Source organism: Heptranchias perlo, chromosome 24 (genome assembly GCF_035084215.1).
Source record: "Heptranchias perlo isolate sHepPer1 chromosome 24, sHepPer1.hap1, whole genome shotgun sequence".
In the NCBI taxonomy this organism is placed as follows: Eukaryota; Metazoa; Chordata; class Chondrichthyes; order Hexanchiformes; family Hexanchidae; genus Heptranchias; species Heptranchias perlo.
This window is the reverse complement of record NC_090348.1, coordinates 20519438-20539335: the sequence shown is the minus strand read 5'-3', so window position 1 is coordinate 20539335 and position 19898 is coordinate 20519438. Positions and strand designations below refer to the sequence as shown.

The 19898-nt window shown below is 41.5% G+C and overlaps 1 protein-coding gene across 6 annotated transcripts in view; it reads left to right on the top strand.

The window, feature by feature from the left end:
• The window catches only part of celsr1a (cadherin EGF LAG seven-pass G-type receptor 1a), a 336449-nt gene that overhangs the window by 6543 nt on the left and 310008 nt on the right, over positions 1-19898 (top strand). For all 6 annotated transcript variants that reach the window (XM_068004892.1, XM_068004890.1, XM_068004887.1 and 3 more), the window contains exon 2: positions 1880-4408. In XM_068004892.1, coding sequence (XP_067860993.1) covers positions 1880-4408 — 2529 coding nt within the window. The remainder of the gene's footprint in view (positions 1-1879; positions 4409-19898) is intronic.

Genomic DNA, 19898 nt, shown 5'->3' with positions numbered 1-19898 from the left:
AAAGAACATAAGAACATAAGAAATAGGAGCAGGAGTAGGCCATATGGCCCCTTGAGCCTGCTTCGGCCTTCAATCAGATCACGGCTGATCTTCGACCTCAACACTTTCCCGCCTGATCCCCATATCCCTTGATTCCCTTAGAGTCCAAAAAACTATCCACCTCAGCCTTGAATATATTCAACAACTCAGCATCCACAGCCCTCTGGAGTAGAGAATTCCAAAGATTCACAACCCTCTGCGTGAAGAAATTCCTCCCCATCTTAGTCTTGAATGGCCGCTCCCTTATCCTGTGATTTTGCCCCCTAGTTCTAGACTCTCCAGCCAGGGGAAACAATCTCTCAGCATCCACCCTATCAAGCCCCCTCATAATCTTTCATGTTTCAATGAGATCACCTCTCATTCTTCTAAACTCCAGTGAGTATAGGCTGCTTCAACTCAACCTCTCTTCATAGGACAACCCCCTCATCCCTGGAATTAATCTAGTGAACTTTCATTGCACTGCCTCCAAGGGAAGTATATCTTTCCTTAGATAAGGAGATTAAAACTGTATACAGTACTCCAGGTGAGATCTCACCAAAGCCCTGTACCATTGTAGTAAGACCTCCTTGCTTTTGTACTCCAACCCCCTTGCAATAAAGGCAAACATTCCATTTGCTTTCCTAATTGTTTGCTGTACCTGCATACTAACTTTTTGTGTTTCTTGTACGAGGACACCCAAGTCTCTCTGAACACCAACATTTAATAGCTTCTCACCATTTAAAAAATGTTCTGTTTTTCTATTCTTCCTACCAAAGTGAATAATCTCACATTATGCTCTATCTGCCACCATCTTGCCTACTCACTTAATCTGTCTATATCCCTTTGTAGACTCCTCACAGCTTACTTTCCCACCTAGCTTTGTATCATTAGCAAACTTGGATACATTACATTTGGTCCATTCATCTAAGTCATTAATATAGATTGTAAATAGCTGACACCCAAACACCAATCCTTGCAGCACCCCACTAGTTACAGCCTGCCAACCTGAGAATGACCAGTTTATCCCTACTCTTTGTCCTTTAACCAAGCTAATATATTACCCCCAACCTTATGAGCCCTTGTATAACAACCTTTTATGTGGCACCTCTGAAGAATGCACTTCTGACAATGCAGCACTCCCGCCGTACTGAAGTCTTATTCTAGATTATGTACTTAAGTCCTGGAGTGGGTTTGAACCCATAACCTTATGACTCAGAGGCAACAGTGCTACTAACTGAGCCAAGCTGATACTTGTAGTCTGTCACTAATCTGAGCTGTGGTAAGCAGAGATGAGGAGTTTGCCCATAGGGAGGAAAATTGGAGGGAGGGCTGTTCTGGTACACTATCCATCAGAAATGCAACAAGTTGCATCGGCAGAGACATGGGAGCAGGTTGCTGCCTGCCACCTTGCCTGGAGAGATGATGAAAGGAAAGGTTTAAAACATTTTCAATCGATTGTGTATATGGCGTATAGCACTTCTGTATTGTGAAGCTGTCTATACATCTACCGATGAAGACTGAAGTATTTAATTTGACTTCAACTTATTTATTGATGATCAGTTACCCAACACCATTGTGGTTAAATGCAGTTTGTGGTGCGGTACTGAGCCATACAGACCAGAAAGGTACTACAGTCGATTCCTGACTGACCTCAGTTTTGTCACCCATGAGTAAATAGCTTACTGATATGTGATAACCAGGTTCATATAAGAAGATTTGCCACAAGGAGGAAGTGCTGAAGGCCAGCAGCACCTATAGAACTGTATCGTTGCATTATTCACTGCAGAGTTGAGGAATTTGCTGCTTTGCCAGCATATTCTTGATTGATTTGATTTAACTATTTTTTCTCTTCCTTTTTAAGTTACTGCATATGACAATGGAACACCACGTCGCATGACTGCTGCCATCCTCACTGTGACAGTCAGTGACACTAATGACCATGTCCCGCTCTTTGAACTATCCGAGTATAGAGAAATCATTCGTGAGAATGTGGAGGTGGGCTATGAGGTGCTGACCATTCGAGCAACTGATAGTGATGCACCTTCCAATGCCAACATGCTGTACCGTATTGTCAACAATAATGGAAATAACTCTGTCTTTGAGATCGACACCAGGTCTGGGATTGTAAGGACCAGAGGGGTCATAGATCGGGAAGTAGTGGCTGAATATCACTTAATAGTGGAGGCAAATGATCAAGGTAGAGATCCTGGTCCTCTAAGCGCCACAGCAACTGTTTACATTACTGTGGAGGATGAGAATGACAATTACCCACAATTCAGTGAGAAGCGGTACGTTGTCCAAGTGCCTGAAAATGTTCCTGTGAACACCAAAATCCTGCAGGTCAAAGCTACTGATCAGGATAAAGGGAACAATGCTATAATTCATTATAGCATAGTGAGTGGAAATATAAGAGGTCAGTTCTACATAGATTCTCTAAATGGCAACATTGATATCATCAACCCATTGGATTATGAGACAACAAGAGAATATACCCTTCGAATTAAAGCCCAGGATGGTGGAAGGCCGCCTTTGATCAATAGCACTGGTTTGGTTATGATACAAGTGATTGATGTGAATGACAATGCTCCAATATTTGTAAGCACACCTTTTCAGGCCACAGTGTTGGAGAATGTGGCAGTTGGGTATTCGGTAATTCACATCCAGGCTATTGATGCTGATTCTGGGGACAATGCTCGTTTGGAATACAGACTAATAGATACACCTCCAGACTTTCCACTTGTTATAAGCAACAATACAGGTTGGATTACAGTTGCTATGGAATTGGATAGAGAGACGACTGAATTTTATGCTTTTGGTGTAGAAGCTAGAGATAATGGGATCCCTTCTATGACTTCCTCAGCTGGTATCAGCATCACTGTGTTGGATGTGAATGACAACAATCCTACCTTTACTGAGAGGGTGTATTATCTAAGGCTGAATGAAGATGCACCTGTGGGTAGCAGTGTGTTGACTGTCACAGCAATTGATAGGGATGTTAACAGTGTGGTTACATATCAGATATCAAGTGGCAACACAAGAAATCGATTTTCAATAACCAGCCAGAGTGGTGGTGGGCTGATCACCTTAGCTTTGCCCCTAGATTACAAGCAGGAAAGGCAGTATGTTCTTACGGTTACTGCATCTGATGGAACTCGAATGGACACAGTTCAGGTCTATATCAATGTCACTGACGCCAACACACACAGACCAGTATTCCAGAGCTCACATTATACAGTCGGCATCAATGAGGACAAACCAGTTGGCACAGCGGTGGTGGTTATTAGTGCATCTGATGAAGATACAGGGGAGAATGCCAGGATAACCTATATCATGGAAGACAACATTCCCCAATTTAAAATTGACCCTGACTCTGGAACCATAACCACACAGATGGAGCTGGACTATGAAGACCAGGCATCATACACATTGGCAATAACAGCAAGAGACAATGGAATCCCACAGAAATCTGATACTACATATGTTGAAATCCTGGTTAATGATGCTAATGATAACACCCCTCAGTTTGTGCGAGATTTGTACCAGGGCACAGTGTATGAGGATGTTCCCTTGTCTACTAGCGTATTGCAGATTTCAGCCACTGACCGGGATTCGGGGCTCAATGGAAGAGTGTTTTACACCTTCCATGGTGGCGACGATGGAGATGGGGATTTCTACATAGAGCCCTCATCGGGGATTATTCGAACTGGGAGAAAGTTAGATAGAGAAAATGTACCAGTTTATAACTTGAGAGTCTTTGCTGTAGACAAAGGTAATCCACCACTTAAGGCAGCTGTAAATGTCCAGATCACTGTGCTTGATGTAAATGACAATGCTCCTGCTTTTGAAAAGGATGAGTTTGATATTTATATAGAAGAAAACAGTCCTGTCGGCTCATCAGTGGCCAGGGTCACAGCAACAGATCCCGATGAGGGAACAAATGCACAAATAATGTACCAGATTGTGGAAGGAAACATTCCTGAAGTCTTCCAGTTGGATATGTTTACCGGGGACCTCATTGCCCTCACAGATTTGGACTATGAAACTAAAACTGAATATGTCATTGTGGTCCAGGCCACTTCAGCACCTCTGGTCAATCGAGCCACAATCCACATTCGACTTGTGGATAAAAATGACAATGCTCCAGTGCTTAGGAATTTTGAGATCATTTTTAACAACTATGTTACGAACAAATCAAACAGCTTTCCTTCTGGTGTGATAGGGAAGATTCCAGCCTACGACCCGGATGTATCCGATAGTCTTTATTACACTTTTGTGGAGGGCAATGAGCTTAACCTTTTGATTTTGGACCAAATCACTGGGCACCTTAAACTGAGCCAAGACTTGGACAATAACAGGCCTTTGGAAGCAAACTTGAAGATCACAGTCACAGGTAAGATGGCAAAACTCGTCTCTCAAAATATATTGAAAACTAGAAAGGTAAACTTTAATGTATAATGTTGATGTAGCTTTGCTCTCAATTACCTTTAACCATTGTTGTACTTTGTTACAACTTTGCAAAATAAGCAGCATTCTATAAATTATATATTTTAGTAGTGTTTGAAGTGGTGTTTTAAGCATTTTAGTTTGTTATGTTGTAATGTAAACACCTTTTTGAAGATGAAGGGGAAAATAGTTATTTCTGTTGCTGATATTTCTGTAACTTTGGGTTTCATATTTATTTGAAAGATTTTTGCATTTTGAAGAAGCACAGTTTTTTTTTGACAAAGTCTGCTTTTGAAGAGTAATGTGATCAAATGTAAAGATTTCAAGGGCTATTGTCTGAATTTAAAGTTAAATGTGATTTACATGACAAAACATTTAAAGTAATTTCCATCGGCTTGGCAATTTTTGAAACAACATCACTGAATAATGCGTCACTTGAGAACATTTGTGTTCTTGAAGTATGATATTATCATTTGTTACCGTGAAATGGACTAGTTTGTTTGGTGACTCACCATTATAGAAGTTTTTTTAATATCTTTTTTTAAAATTGGTTTTGAGTAATTATTCTGAGTAAGCAATGCTTGTTTTCAATTTTCACGCACAGCCTATTGGTCTCTGAGAATGAGATATTTGTATGGACATTACAAGCTGTTTGACTCAAGCTTGTACATTTCTCTGATAATGACAGGTTCTCTAAGGTTGAGTGTGTGTTGCAGTATTAGTGGTCTCCGAACTTATTAAAATTTGACCTACAGAATTTTATATCATGGTACGTTGAACAAAAGCAACTTCTCATTAGTAACGTTTTCTAGCAGATTAAAAATTACTGTTTTATCATTCTCTGTACAGCTGCTTTCTTCTTTGATTTTGAAAATACAGTGAAACGCAATGTTGACTGACCATGTGACTGTTAAACAGAGGAGACAAACCCTCACTTAATGCATTCTATCACGGGCACCATTTTTCAAGGAATCTAACCGGCTGACTAGATACATTAATATCCTGGAGCGAGGAGTGTAATCTTTGTTTGATTCGAGTGTAATTAATGATTTCTGGACAATTTGACTGTCTTGACAGCTTAGCTCATGTAATGGGAAACATTTCAGTTATGGGTGTTTAAAGCCTCTAACTTTTATCAAAAAAGAGCTGTTTGCTATGGCCCAGATTTTTGATGTCAAAGTAATGGTGAAATGAGCTTGGTGAGAGTTGGGTGAATGTACTAGATGGAGCGGCTTGATAAACAGAGTGATGACGGGAATTTGGTGAGAGTGGGGATTAGGTGCAGAGAAGGAGGGAGGTGCTAAGTGATTTAAACCAAGGAACAACAGTAAATAAGTAATATATATAATTAGATCTAAGGGGATAAAATTAAAATGAACTAAATAGAGGATACCAACATTAAAGGGATCTGAATTGCATTAAATAAAGATCTGGTATATATAAATAATAAAGAGGAGTTAAGGGGATACTAAAATAAAGAAGTTAATAAACAAAAAACAAGACTAATTAGTTACAAATTAATTTGAGATCAAGCTAAATCCATTTACTAAATATAATCTAGATCTCAAGTTTAATTAATTAAATTACTACTAATAAATAAATTAAAAACTAGAAATGGCAGTGCAGGCTATGTATTGAACCTGTGATATGTGGGAGTTTGTGGACAGTGAGATTGGCCCGGATAGTCATATCTGTAGGAAATGTCTCTGCCTTGAGACACTCCAGTTCGGAGTCCTTGAGCTGGAGTGTGAGTTAGAGACACTCTGACACATAAAGGAGGGGGAAGAATCTTTGGAAAGTTTTCTCCAGAGTACAGTCACACCTCCAGAGGAAAGCACAGGTACAGGAAGGGGAGAGTGTGACTGTTGGTCAGCAGGGTAAAGGGAACCAAGGGAGGTAGAGAAGGAGGTCCCGCAGACACTGATCCTATTGAACAGGTACACATACTTGCTATTTGTGAGGATAAGGATGTAGGCTGCTGGGTGGACAGCCAGAATGCTAATAGTGGCATTGTGGAGCGGGGTGGGGTGGTAGTGGCAGGAGGAGGTTGGGTGGGGGGGAAGAGGAGGAGTAGAATAGAAAGGTTGTAGTCATAGGGGATTTGATAATTAGGGGTAAAAACAGTATCCTCTGCAGCCCAGGAGGGTGTGCTGCCTACCTGGGTGCAAGGGTAAAGGATAACCTTGAACGACCGGTGAGAAACTTGGAAAGGGAGGGGGAAGATCCAATTGTCATGGTCCATGTTGTCATGTTGGGACCAATCACATGGGGAAGAAAAGGGAAGAGTGCCTGCTAAGAGAATATCAGAAGTTAGGAACTAAATTTAAAAAAACAGGACCGCACGGGGTGGTAATCTCGGGATTACTACTCGAGCCAGGTGCTAATTGGCATAGGGTTAGACAGATGAGGAAGGCAAAAGCGTGGCTGAAAGACTGGTGTGGGAAGGAGGGGGTTCCATTTCATGGGACACTGGCACCAGTACTGGGACAGGAAGGAGCTGTACTGCTGGGCTGGGCTCCACCTGAACTGGAATGGGACCAGTGTCCTAGCGGAAAGGAAAAATAGGGCTGTGGATAGGGCATTAAACTAGTAAAACGGGGGGAGGGATCTCGTGAAAATAACATAAGTCTGAAGATAAAAGAAATAGGAGAGAAGAGTAAAGGTCGGACCAAGGTAAAGAACAAGGGTAACATAAATGGTCAGGGAACAAATATAGTTAAAGAACATGAGTATTTTTGACAGTCATTTTATAAAGTGAGGGGAACAATTATTAAAAACAAATTAAATTGCCTGTACATAGCTATGTACACAGCATCCAAAACAAAACAGGGGAACTGGAGGCAATAATTCGTAGTGAGGAGCCAGATGTAGTCGGGATAACTGAAACATGGCTTCATAAAGAACAGGATGGGCAGTTAAATATTGCAGTATATAATATATTTAGAAAGGATAGGGAAGGAAGAAGGTGATGAGGTAGCTAATTAGAGACAACATAATGGCAATAGAAAAAAAGGGTCATAATATAGAAACAGAATCCATATGGATTGAGATGAAGAAAGGAACGATCACGTTAATAGGTATAGTCTACAGACCACCTAATAGTGGAAGGGAAGTGGAGGAAGAAATATGTAGGCAAATCTATGAAATGAGTGAAAAAACATCGAATAATAATGCCCCCAAATAAACTGGCAAGAGGTAGGGAAAGGGGAATGGAGTTCTTACAGTGTGTACAGGACTCCTTTCTTACCCAGAATGTGAGAAGCCCAACAAGAGAGGAATTGCTGCTGGATCTAGTAATGGGAAATGAACCAGAACAGATAAGAGAAGTAAGCGTGGGGAACATCTAGGCAATAGCGATCATAACATGTTTAAAATAATGATTGAGAAAGACATAAGTAAGACAAAGACCAAAGTAATAGATTTGAAAAAAGCAAATTTTGAGGGGATGAGAATGGAACTAGGGAAGGTAAACTGGAAAAAATATTTGACAGACAAAGAGATAGAACAGCAGTGGATATCAGTAAGCTTTACTGAATGGCTTGGTTGATGGATGACCCTGCAGACTGACTCCAGGGAGTGTCAACGGTGTTGATGTGTACTGTTGTGCTTGCTCACTGGGTCAGTACCGGATGGGTTTTGGTTGCGTTGCTAGAGCTTTGACAGTTACCTTATTTGGATGCGGCAGAATGTGTTTTACATGCTTTTTGTATGACTTATGGAAGAGGTGTTGCTGATGTGCTGACCAGTAGTTCATAGTGGTCCAGAAATTGTTTTCAAGAATTTCTCTTGGGGAGAATATGATTTCTTCAGATGGGAAAGTTTTTTCTTGTAGAGTTTGAAACTGTAAACTTCACGTTAAATCTTCGAATATGGATATCTTATTTACTAAATGTTTCTGTTGGTGACATAATCCATTAATTTGCTGTGTGCTGCTCTGTGGAGTGGTTGGATAATGGTTCTTTGCGTGACTGAATTCCAGCCGTAGACTGTTTAAGGATGTATTGATTGCAGATAGTTCTGAAGAGGACACAACCTGCACTGATCAATGTTATTTCCTAGCAGCTCATTATAGAGTTGCATCGGTAGAGCCCTGGATATAGGTTATGCCTTGTTTGCTTCCTATTAGAACAGGGAGAAAACTTAAAAAAATATGGGGGAAGGTAGTTTGTGAAGCAGGGTAACATTCAAAGATTGTGGTCAACTTGCAGTTCTGCCATTATCTTTGATGTACTCCTAACAGAGGAGCTCCCGATAACATCCAGCCTTTAACTAAAATCCCACTGGATCACCTGTCATTGTTTCCAGCTTGTTTTTCTTTCCCTAAGTGTAGCTGTTAGTTTCTAGTTTCTTTCCTAACATCCTTCTCCAGTCCATTCAGATTCCAGGTTTTGATGAAGGTTAGCATTTATAGACATAATCATCTGTACAGTTTTTCAAACTGTATCAATTACTTGTGAGGCTTCTGTAGTGAAATACCAGAGATAACTTGTGACATTCCAGCAGCTGTGTAAAAAGACAGCTGAGAGTAACCGTACACTCAAAGCACCGATATCATTTTGGCCTTGACAAGGAGAGCATTCAGATGTCAATCATAATGTAGGTAATGTCACAGCACAAGAACAGTGGGGTGGGGGGGAGGGGGAAGAGCTCATTGGTCATGTTAACATTAAAAGTCATTTTTAATGTCACTTTAAAAGTGGAAATCTCTCTGTCTTAATACTAGAACAAAACGAGAACATTTTCTATTGCTAATGTTTACACATTTCAATGCGATGAAATTAAATATTAGAAATAGCAGATCGTACCAGAAATGTCTGGGTAATTGGCTTTCTGAAATGCAAACTTTTGCAGACCAATGGGTGTAGCGGGGTGGCTGCTATACTGACTGGACAAGAAATGTGTGAAGAGAAGTGTCTGTTTTTTGCTTCTACAAGTGATCTCTTTTTTAATCCCTTTCCTGAAGTTAATGAGTTGTGCTAGGGATGTTTCTATGGGCACTGCCTTCTGTCCAACACCTTTTTATCCCCTTCCTAACACAGGACACTGAGAACAGTAGCCATATCCCTGTCACCTTTCCAGCTAAGATCAGACTGGGAATCTTCGTGGCCTGGATATCTCTCTCATATTGTGCATGATATTGCCCAGTCAATTATAATAAACCACAGAAGTCCCAGGTTTGATCCCTGATCTGATCTTAATTGGATCGATGTTGGGGATGTTATAGTTAATCCTCAGTGTTTGGATTCCTCACTCAGCTTTTTGAGCATTCAGCTACATAGGTTTAAAAAAAATACATTTCAAAATACAGATACATTGGAGTCTCTACGTTAGGCTAAGTGAGGGAAAGACTTTACATAAGAACAAAAGAAATAGGAGCAGGAGTAGGCCAAGGTGCCACATGAAAGATTATTGCTCAAGATAAAGAATCACTGGATTGGGGGTAATATTCTGGCATGGGTGGAGGATTGGTTATCTAACAGGAAGCAGAGAGTTGGGATAAATGGTTCATTCTCGGACTGGCAACCAGTAGCCAGCGGTGTTCCGCAGGGGTCGGTGCTGGGTCGCCAACTCTTTACAATCTATATTAACGATTTGGAGGAGGGGACCGAGTGTAACATATCAAAGTTTGCAGATGATACAAAGATGGGAGGGAAAGTGGAGAGTGAGGAGGACATAAAAAACCTACAGGGGGATATAGACAGGCTGGGTGAGTGGGCAGAGATTTGGCAGATACAATATTGGAAAATGTGAGGTTATGCACTTTGGCAGGAAAAATCAGAGAGCAAGTTATTATCTTAATGGCGAGAAACTGGAAAGTACTGCAGCACAAAGGGATCTGGGGGTCCTATTGCAAGAAGATCAAAAAGTTAGTATGCAGGTACAGCAGGTGATCAAGAAGGCCAACGGAATGTTGGCTTTTATTGCTAGGGGGATAGAATATAAAAACAGGAAGGTATTGCTGCAGTTATATAAGGTATTGGTGAGACCGCACCTGGAATACTGCATACAGTTTTGGTGTCCATACTTAAGAAAAGACATACTTGCTCTCGAGGCAGTACAAAGAAGGTTCACTCGGTTAATCCCGGGGATGAGGGGGCGGACGTATGAGGAGAGGTTGAGTAGATTGGGACTCTACTCATTGGAGTTCAGAAGAATGAGAGGCGATCTTATTGAAACCTATAAGATTGTGAAGGGTCTTGATCGGGTAGATGCGGTAAGGATGTTCCCAAGGATGGGTGAAACTAGAACCAGGGGGCATAATCTTAGAATAAGGGGCTGCTCTTTCAAAACTGAGATGAGGAGAAACTTCTTCACTCAGAGGGTAGTAGGTCTGTGGAATTTGCTGCCCCAGGAAGCTGTGGAAGCTACATCATTAAATAAATTTAAAACAGAAATCGACAGTTTCCTAGAAGTAAAGGGAATTAGGGGTTACGGGGAGCGGGCAGGAAATTGGACATGAATTTAGATTTGAGATTAGGATCAGATCAGCCATGATCTTATTGAATGGCGGAGCAGGCTCGAGGGGCCGATTGGCCTACTCCTGCTCCTATTTCTTATGTTCTTATGTTCTTATACGGCTCCATGATCCTGCTCGGTCATTCAATAGGATCATGGCTGATCTTCGACCTCAACTCCACTTTCCTGCCCAATCCCCATATCCCTTGATTTCCTTAGAGTCCAAAAATCTATCGATCTCAGCCTTGAATATACTCAACGACTGAGCATCTATGGCCCTCTGGGGTAGAAGATTCCAAAGAATCACAACCCTCTGAGTGAAGAAATTCCTCTTCATCTCAGTCCAAGATGGCCAACCCCTCATCCTGAGACAATGTCCCCTAGTTCTAGACTCTGCAGCCAGGGGAAACAGCCTCTCAGCATCTACCCTGTCAAGTCCTTTCAGAATCTTGTATATTTCAATGAGATCACCTCTCATTCTTCTAAATTCCAAAGAATATAGGCCCATTCTACTCAATCTCTCTTCATAGGACTCATCCCAGGAATTAATCTAGTGAATCTTTGTTGCACCGCCTCTAAGGCAAGTATATCCTTCCTTAGGTAAGGAGACCAAAACTGTACACAGTACTCCAGGTCCAGTCTCACCAAAGCCCTGTACAATTACAGCAAGATTTCCTTACTCTTATACTCCAACTCCCTTGCAGTAAAGGCCAACATATCATTTGCCTTCCTAATTGCCTGCTGTACCTGCATGTTAACTTTCTGTGCTTCATGTACAAGGACACTCAAATCTCTCTGAACACCAACATTTAATAGTCTCTTACCATTTAAAAATAATTTGTTTTTCTACTCTTCCGACCAAAGTGAGTAATCTCACATTTCCCCACCTTCTTGCCCACTCACTTAACCAGTCTATATCCCTTTGCAGATTCCTTCTGTCCTCCTCACAGCTTACTTTTTCTTCAGTGGTATCGTATGTTTAATTGGAACAGAGTTAAAATTCAAGAGTGTTTTTAATTTTAAGTAATGGATCTTGCACTTTGTAGTTTCCTTAATTGTACCTTTTTTTAATGTGAAGTATTTTAATTGCTGACTTGAAGAAAAGTAAAAGAACTATGCCAGCCAGTGAACAACACCACTGCTGGCTGTTTGGCACAAAGGTATATAAGGAAGAAAGAACTTGCATCTATACAGTAACTTATTATCTACTCTGGGTGCACCAACGTGCTTCACAGCCAATGAATTACTTTGAAATGTAGTCACTGTTGTAATGTAGGCAAATGTGGCAGCCAATTTGCACATAGCATGATCCCACAAAGAACAAATTAATGAATGACCGCATAATCTCATTTTGGTGGTGTTGGTTGAGGGAGGAATGTTGACCAGGACACCAGGAGATTTATTGCGTCCACCTGAGCAGGCAGACAGAGCCTCCGTTTAATACTTCATCCAAATGAGAACACCTCTGACAGTGCAGCACTCTCTCCATACGTGCCCAAGTCCATAGTAAGGCTCGAACCCACACTCTTTTGATTGAGAAGCAAGTGTGGTATCAACTGAGTCAAGCTGACACTTTATGTAACAATCTACAAAACATTTTAGCTGGTATATGTAGCATGAGTGAATAAAATATATTTGATGTACATCAAATCACAATTATCTCTTTTGAACACTTTATCTACTGAAGCTGCACTAGTTAAACAAAGACTGGCTGCTTCATTGATCTAGGAAGATTTTGTTTAAAGGTATAAATGAGATGTTAAGGGGATTAACTCTTCCTAAAAGCAACCCAACAGCCACCAGGAAACTCACCCCTTATTGAGATACAAACGGATTTTATGGAGCCCTACGACAAGTTCCAATCTCAAGAGTTGAGAACAGGATCTGGAAAGATACTTCTGCACTTTTTGATGAAATGAGTTTAGGTCAGGATGGCCTGAGTTGAATGTGCACTGAGGGATGCACATTGTCCTCTGACATGGTTCAGTTCTTGAGCTCAGTGGCATTGCAATAAATTACCAGCTTAATAACGCAGCTCTGACACTAGGACGAGGCACATCAAAATAAATCTGTGACGTTTAGATCATAATAACTGGTTACACAAACAGATTTATTCATGAAGATTCTTATACCGTATGGTATGAATAAAAGATATTGAAATAATGGTGGGTTATATTTAAAAAATAAACCCCTCGTCCCTGGAGAAGGAGCACGCAGTGTCCGCCAATACGCATGAGGCCTTCCGCAAACTGTGGTCACTGCAGGGACCGGAGTGTGTAGTGGATAAGGACAATAACATTATTATTTAATTTGATAAGTTTCCTTTCTCTTTTGTATGGTTTGGGTGTTTGTTGTTTGTGCCACCAAAAAAAAAGGGTCGCGTGTTAGTTTTCTTTAATTTGGGCTGATGATATTGGGGCAACCCAATGTCTCCTTACAAAAATAAATAAATAAACCCCTTGCAATATAGCTGGTGCAGCTCGTGGTTTTGTCATTCTTGGACTACCCACAGGTTTCCAGTGTGTGTCCTCTGTCTCAATGAACCCAGCTCATGATGATCTGAAATTACCAAGTGTAAACCCCCAGTAACTGACGTACGTCGTGTATTGGACAGATGTGTAAGGCACCAGTAGTTTGTAGAATAATGAGTGGCGTTGACTGTGAAATTGAAAAATACTGCAGGCATTTATATAGCAGCTCATCATGTCCTCAGGATATCCCAAAGTACTTTACAAACAATGATTTACTTTATAAACTGCAGGCAGTGAGTTATGTTGGATGTGGCAAGATTGTTTGTTTTCTCTGTAAACCATTGGTCTCCAACACTTTTTTATGCAACAGGTTTGAGTTTTAAAAAAATCTTTTTAGACTATTCACAAATTTTTCTTAAAATGTCGCTAGTTTTTGGCAGATGTACAGAAACTATGGAAAGATTCACATGACGTCTTATGAATTAGTCCAGCATTATTGGGGGAAAAAAAAATTCTTTTAAAAAAAATAGTTATGTTTAGCCCACTAACCGTGTGGTGTGTTTTTGTTCTTTTCTGTGTTGTGAGGAGTATTACAAAATAAGTCACAATTCATTGTAATTGTTACTCGGTTTGTTCACATTGTTTGTAAAGTAATCCACTTGCTGACTTATATTTGGCCTTGTCTCACTAAAGTGTACATCAGATCACCATTCAGGAGATTGGAGGAACACATGTGATGGCATTTACTGGATTATCGTATCCAGTTCAAATAACAAGAGGTTTTGTTGTTCCAGCCTTTGGTCACTTTATCATATGGCCAGATGTTGAGCAGTAAAGATTTTTTAAAAATTCATTCTTGGGAGGCGGGCATTGTGGGCAGGGTGGGCTATTTATTGCACATCGCTAGTTGCCCTGAGAAGGTGGTGGTGGGCAGCCTTCTTGAATGGCTGCAGTCCATGTGGTGAAGGTATCTCATAGTACTGTTAGGGAGTTCCAGGACTTTGACCCAGCCATGATGAAGGAACGGTGATTACATGTCCAAGACAGGATGGTGTGTGACTTGGAAAGGAACTTAATGATGGTGATGTTCCCATGCACCTGCTGCCCTTGCCCTTCAAGGTGGTGGAGGTCGTGGATTTGTGAGGTGTTGCAGTACATCCTATAGACAGTACACACTGCAGCCACAGTACTTTGGTGGATCAAGTGGACTGCTTTCTGCTGGATGGTGTCAAGCTACTTAAGTGTTGTTGCAGCTGCACACATCCAGGCAAGTGGAGAGCATTCCATCTAGTGACTTGTGGATGGTGGAGAGGCTTTGGCGAGTTAGATGGCAAGCCACTTGTCGCAGAATACCAAGCCTCTGACTCGTTCTCTCCCTTCAGTTCTGAAGAAATCTCTCTTGCACAGAAGTTCTTTTACTTGAATCTTGTAGTCACTGAACACAATCCACACAGTAGCAGAAATTAAATCGCTTAAAATTCTCCACTTTTTGAAACCATAGATCTATAAGTTCATCTATTTAACTCTGTCATTCACTTGTTCCAGCAATTGAAGTCCTTTTTAAGGCATTTTAAACAGTGCTCTAATTGAAAATAGGCAACGGCCCCTTTTACTTTGCTCTTTCTTGGACATTTTCATCTCTGTTTAATGTGAATTATGCAAAATGCTTGCAAAGGCTGATAGAACATGGAAGTACAAATTTGTATTACAGTGCACCTTATTGCAATAAAATGTGTTATGAAATGATTACTGTAACTGGGAACTATTTAAAACTTGTTTTAATACGAAATATTCTAATTGCAGAATAATTCTGTTATTCCATGTAATCTACTAAGTGATTCCTAAATTATTTGTGATTGAGGGTTTTCTCTGTTCGCCATTGGTATAACTGTTTGTGATGTCTATATAAAAATGAATAATCCCAACAGTTGACTATGTATAGTCACCAGAACCTTTGGTACTGCAGAGACATCCTGTGCACGCCCAGTAATGTAAAAGATCCAATTGGAGATCCATGTGGATCTTACAAGTTGCCATCAGCTCGCCACTTCACTCTAAACCCACAGAGCTGAATTTTTTCCCTTTTTAGTTGTGGAAATTGTGAATCTTCCACTTTGATCCAGCCTTGATTGGAATGCTGGCACCAGCTAAAGGAAAGTCATTTGAGGATTCCTATTTTGGGATCTTTTTATTTAGTGTAAAATTGCCATTAGTTATATTCAATTTAGAGGAGTAACCAAATGAGTTCATGGAAGAAATGAGGCAGTAATCACTGTGACTTAAACTCTTATTTCTTTAATATCCAGTCTATAAAGCTGTGCAGTACAAACCTGTCTCTTCATTTTGAGGGACTCAAGTACCCATTTCTAAAGGTTTAAACCCCAAAAGGTAACCCATGTGTGGAGGTGGAAGATGTTGGTATGGTTCTTAATGAATACTTTGCATCTGTCTTCACAAAAGAGAGGGACGATGCAGACATTGTAGTTAAGGAGGAGGAGTGTGAAATATTGGATGGGATAAACATAGTGAGAGAGGAAATGTTAAGGGGATTAGCATCTTTTGAAAGTAGGTAAACCACGAGGGCCGGATGAAATTTATCTCATGCTGTTAAAAGAAGCAAGGGAGGAAATAATGGAGGCTCTGACCATCATTTTCCAATCCTCACTGGATACACGCGTGGTGCCGGAGGATTGTGAACTGCTAATGTTGCACTATTGTTTAAAAAGGGAGCGAGGGATAGACCGAGTAATTACAGGCCAGTCAGTCTAACCCCCGTGGTGGGCAAATTATTGGAATCAATTCTGAGGGGCAGGATAAACCGTCACTTAGAAAGACACGGAGTAATCAAGGACAGTCAGCATGGATTTGTTAAGGGAAGGTCAGCTCCAACAACACTCAAGAAGCTCGACACCATCCAGGACAAAGCAGCCTGCTTGATTGGCATCCCATCCACCACCCTAAACATTCACTGCCTTCACCACCGGCGCACTGTGGCTGCAGTGTGTACCATCCACAGGATGCACTGCAGCAACTCGCCAAGGCTTCTTCGACAGCACCTCCCAAATCCGCGACCTCTACCACCTAGAAGGACAAGAGCAGCAGGCAGATGGGAACAACACCACCTGCACGTTCCCCTCCAAGTCTCACACCATCCCAACTTGGAAATATATCGCCGTTCCTTCATCGTCGCTGGTTCAAAATCCTGGAACTCCCTTCCTAACAGCACAGTGGGAGAACCTTCACCACACGGACTGCAGCGTTTCAAGAAGGCGGCTCACCACCACCTTCTCAAGGGCAATTAGGGATGGGCAATAAATGGTGGCCTCGCCAACGACGCCCACATCCCATGAACGAATAAAAAAAATGTCTGACTAACTTGATTGAATTTTTTGAGGAGGTAACAAGGAGGGTCGATGAGGGTAGTACATTTGATGTTGTTTACATGGATTTTAGCAAGGCTTTTGACAAAGTCCCACATGGCAGACTGGTCAAAAAAGTACAAGCCCATGGGATCCAAGGGAGAGTGGCCAGTTGGATCCAAAATTGGCTCAGCGGCAGGAAGCAGAGGGTAACGGTCGATGGGTTTTTTTGTGACTGGAAGGCTGTTTCCAGTGGGGTTTCGCAGGGCTCAGTATTGGGTCCCATGCTTTTTGTGATATATATTAATGATTTGGACTTAAATGTAGGGGGCAAGAAGTTTGCAGATGATACAAAAATTGGCCGTTTGGTTGATAGTGAGGAAGAAAGCTGCAGACTGCAGGAAGATATTAATGGACTGGTCAGGTGGGCAGAAAAGCGGCAAATGGGTTTCAATCCGGAGAAGTGTGAGGTAATACATTTGGGGAGGGCAAACAAGGCAAGGGAGTACACAATAAATGGGAGGATACTGAGAGGTGTAGAGGAAGTGAGGGACCTTGGAGTGTGTGTCCACAGATCCCTGAAGGTAGCAGGACAGGTAGATAAGGTGGTTAAGAAGACATATGGAATACTTTCCTTTATGAGCTGAGGCATAGAATATAAGAACAAGGAGGTTATGCTGGAACTGTATAAAATACTGGTTAGGCCACAGCTTGAGTACTGCATACAGTTCTGGTCACCACATTACAGGAAGGATGTAATTACACTAGAGAGGGTACAGAGGAGATTTATGAGGATGTTGCCAGTACTGGAGAATTTTAGCTATGAGGAAAGAGTGGATAGGCTGGGGTTGTTTTCTTCGGAACAGAGGTGTATAAAATTATGAGGGGCCGAGATAGAGTGGATTGGAAGGACCTATTTCCCTTAGCAGAGAGGTCAATAACCAGGGGACATTGATTTAAAGTGATTGGTAGAAGGATTAGAGGGGAGCTGAGGAAAATTTTTTTCACCCAGCGGGTGATGAGGGTCTGGAACCCACTGCCTGAAAGGGTGATAGAGGCAGAAACCCTCAACTCATTTAAAAAGTACTTGGATATTCACTTGAAGTGCCGTGACCTACAAGGCTACGGACCAAGTGCTGGAAAGTGGGATTAAGCTGGATAGCTCTTTTTCGACTGGCACAGACAGGATGGGCCGAATGGCCTCCTCCTGTGCCATAACTTTTTCTATACCTTTTTGAAAGCTGTTCCACAGTATGATTCAGTTCCCATTGTTTGGAATTTGCCCCATTTATACAGCATACTGGTTTTGCTAACAATGAATGACTGACTATAATATGCATAAGATATATTCATGTCCAGTTGCTGAAAGGTTGAAAATGTGACTTTTTAAAAAAAACTCTGCATGTATGGCTTTGTTGCCAGTTACATTTGAGATTTTACCTCTCTGGCTGCAGACCTCTGGGGGAGAGGCTGTGTAGACCAGAAATATCAAAGTTGCATTTGGTGGCTCTGACACCAAGCTGACAATGACCATTTAACTTGGACATTGTTGGTGCTTTGGAACTAAAAGCAATGAATGAAACCATCTTGTGTATTGGCTTTCTCTACTTTCTGTGGCATATGCTGTCTTATTTATATTACAGCATTGTAATATAAATGGAGCAATAGTTTGGTAACATCACAGTATCTACTGTGAATGCATAGTACAGTTAATTATGTAATCTTGTTAAGTGTGCACTTATCTTTCAAGTATACACTTAATAGGCGAAAACCATTATTTACTTAACTACAATGCAGATAGTCAAAACCTTTTAATTGATCTGTAAATTCCTAGAGTATAGCAATTATATTTTAATAGGGATTTAAAATTGATTACTTCTCTGAAGAATAAATAAAGATGACAGACAAGGGAGTACCATATTTTAAAAAAAGATTACAGCTGTTTACAGTCCATCAGCAATGTTACTACTGCCTTACAATGCTGAAACAACAGCATTGGTGCCAGTTTAACTACTTCAACTGGAAGCAGTTCTGTTTGTTTTGGCTGCCAGTGCTATGGAATCTGCCCCATAGATATGTGGGATGGTTTCCATAGCACTGTAGTAAAAGGTAAATGAGTTTCCATGCACAAATTCGTTTGTGTGCAGTCGTTTGAGACCAGCTTCAACTTTCGTTTCTGGCCACGGACCATGGATGGGCAAGGTCCCTTTGACCTATAAAGAACTTGCATTTATATAGCACCATGCATGCCCTCCGAACATTCCCAAGTGTTTTACAGCGAATGAAGTACTTTTGAAATGTTGTCACTGTTGTAAAGTAGGAAACGCGGCAGCCAATTTGCACACAGCAAGGTCCCACAAACAGCAATGAGATAATGACCCAATAATCTGTTTTTTAATGATGTTGCTTGAGGGGTAAATATTGGCCATGACACCGGGAGAACTCCCATGCTCTTCTTCAAATAGTGCCACGGGATCTTTTATGCCCACCTGAGAGGGCTGACAGAGCCTTGGTTTAACGTCCCATCCAAAAGAAGGTATATCCAGCAGTGCAGCGCACTCTCAGTATTGTACTGAAGTGCCAGCCTAGATTATGTGTTCAGGTCTCTAGAGAGCGGCTGGAACCCACAACCATCTGATTCAGTTGTCGTCGTCGATGACGACGACGACGACGACGACAACAACCACCACCACTTGCATTTATATAGTGCCTTTAACATAGGAAAACTTTTCAAGGTGCTTCGCAATATAGTAATCAGTCATTAGAAGGAGACATAGGTGACCAGGGGTCACCTGGGTAGGTTTTAAGGTGCGTCTTAAAGGAGAAGAGAGACGCAGAGAGCTTTAGGGAGAGAATTCCAGAGCTTGGGACCTAGACAGCTGAATACATGGCCACTAATGATGGGGTGAAAGAAGTGGGAGATGCACAAGAGGCCACAGTTGGAGGAGCGCAGAGTTCTCTAAGGTTTGTAGGGCTGGAGGAGGTTACAGAGATGGGGAGGGGCAAGGTCATGGGGGGGATTTGAACACGAGGATGAGATTTTAAAAATCACTGCATTGGTGGACCAGGAGCCAACGTAGGTCAGCGAGCACAGGGATGGGCGAACGGAACTTGGCGCTGTCTAAAGTGCTACCACTGAGCCGAGGTTGAC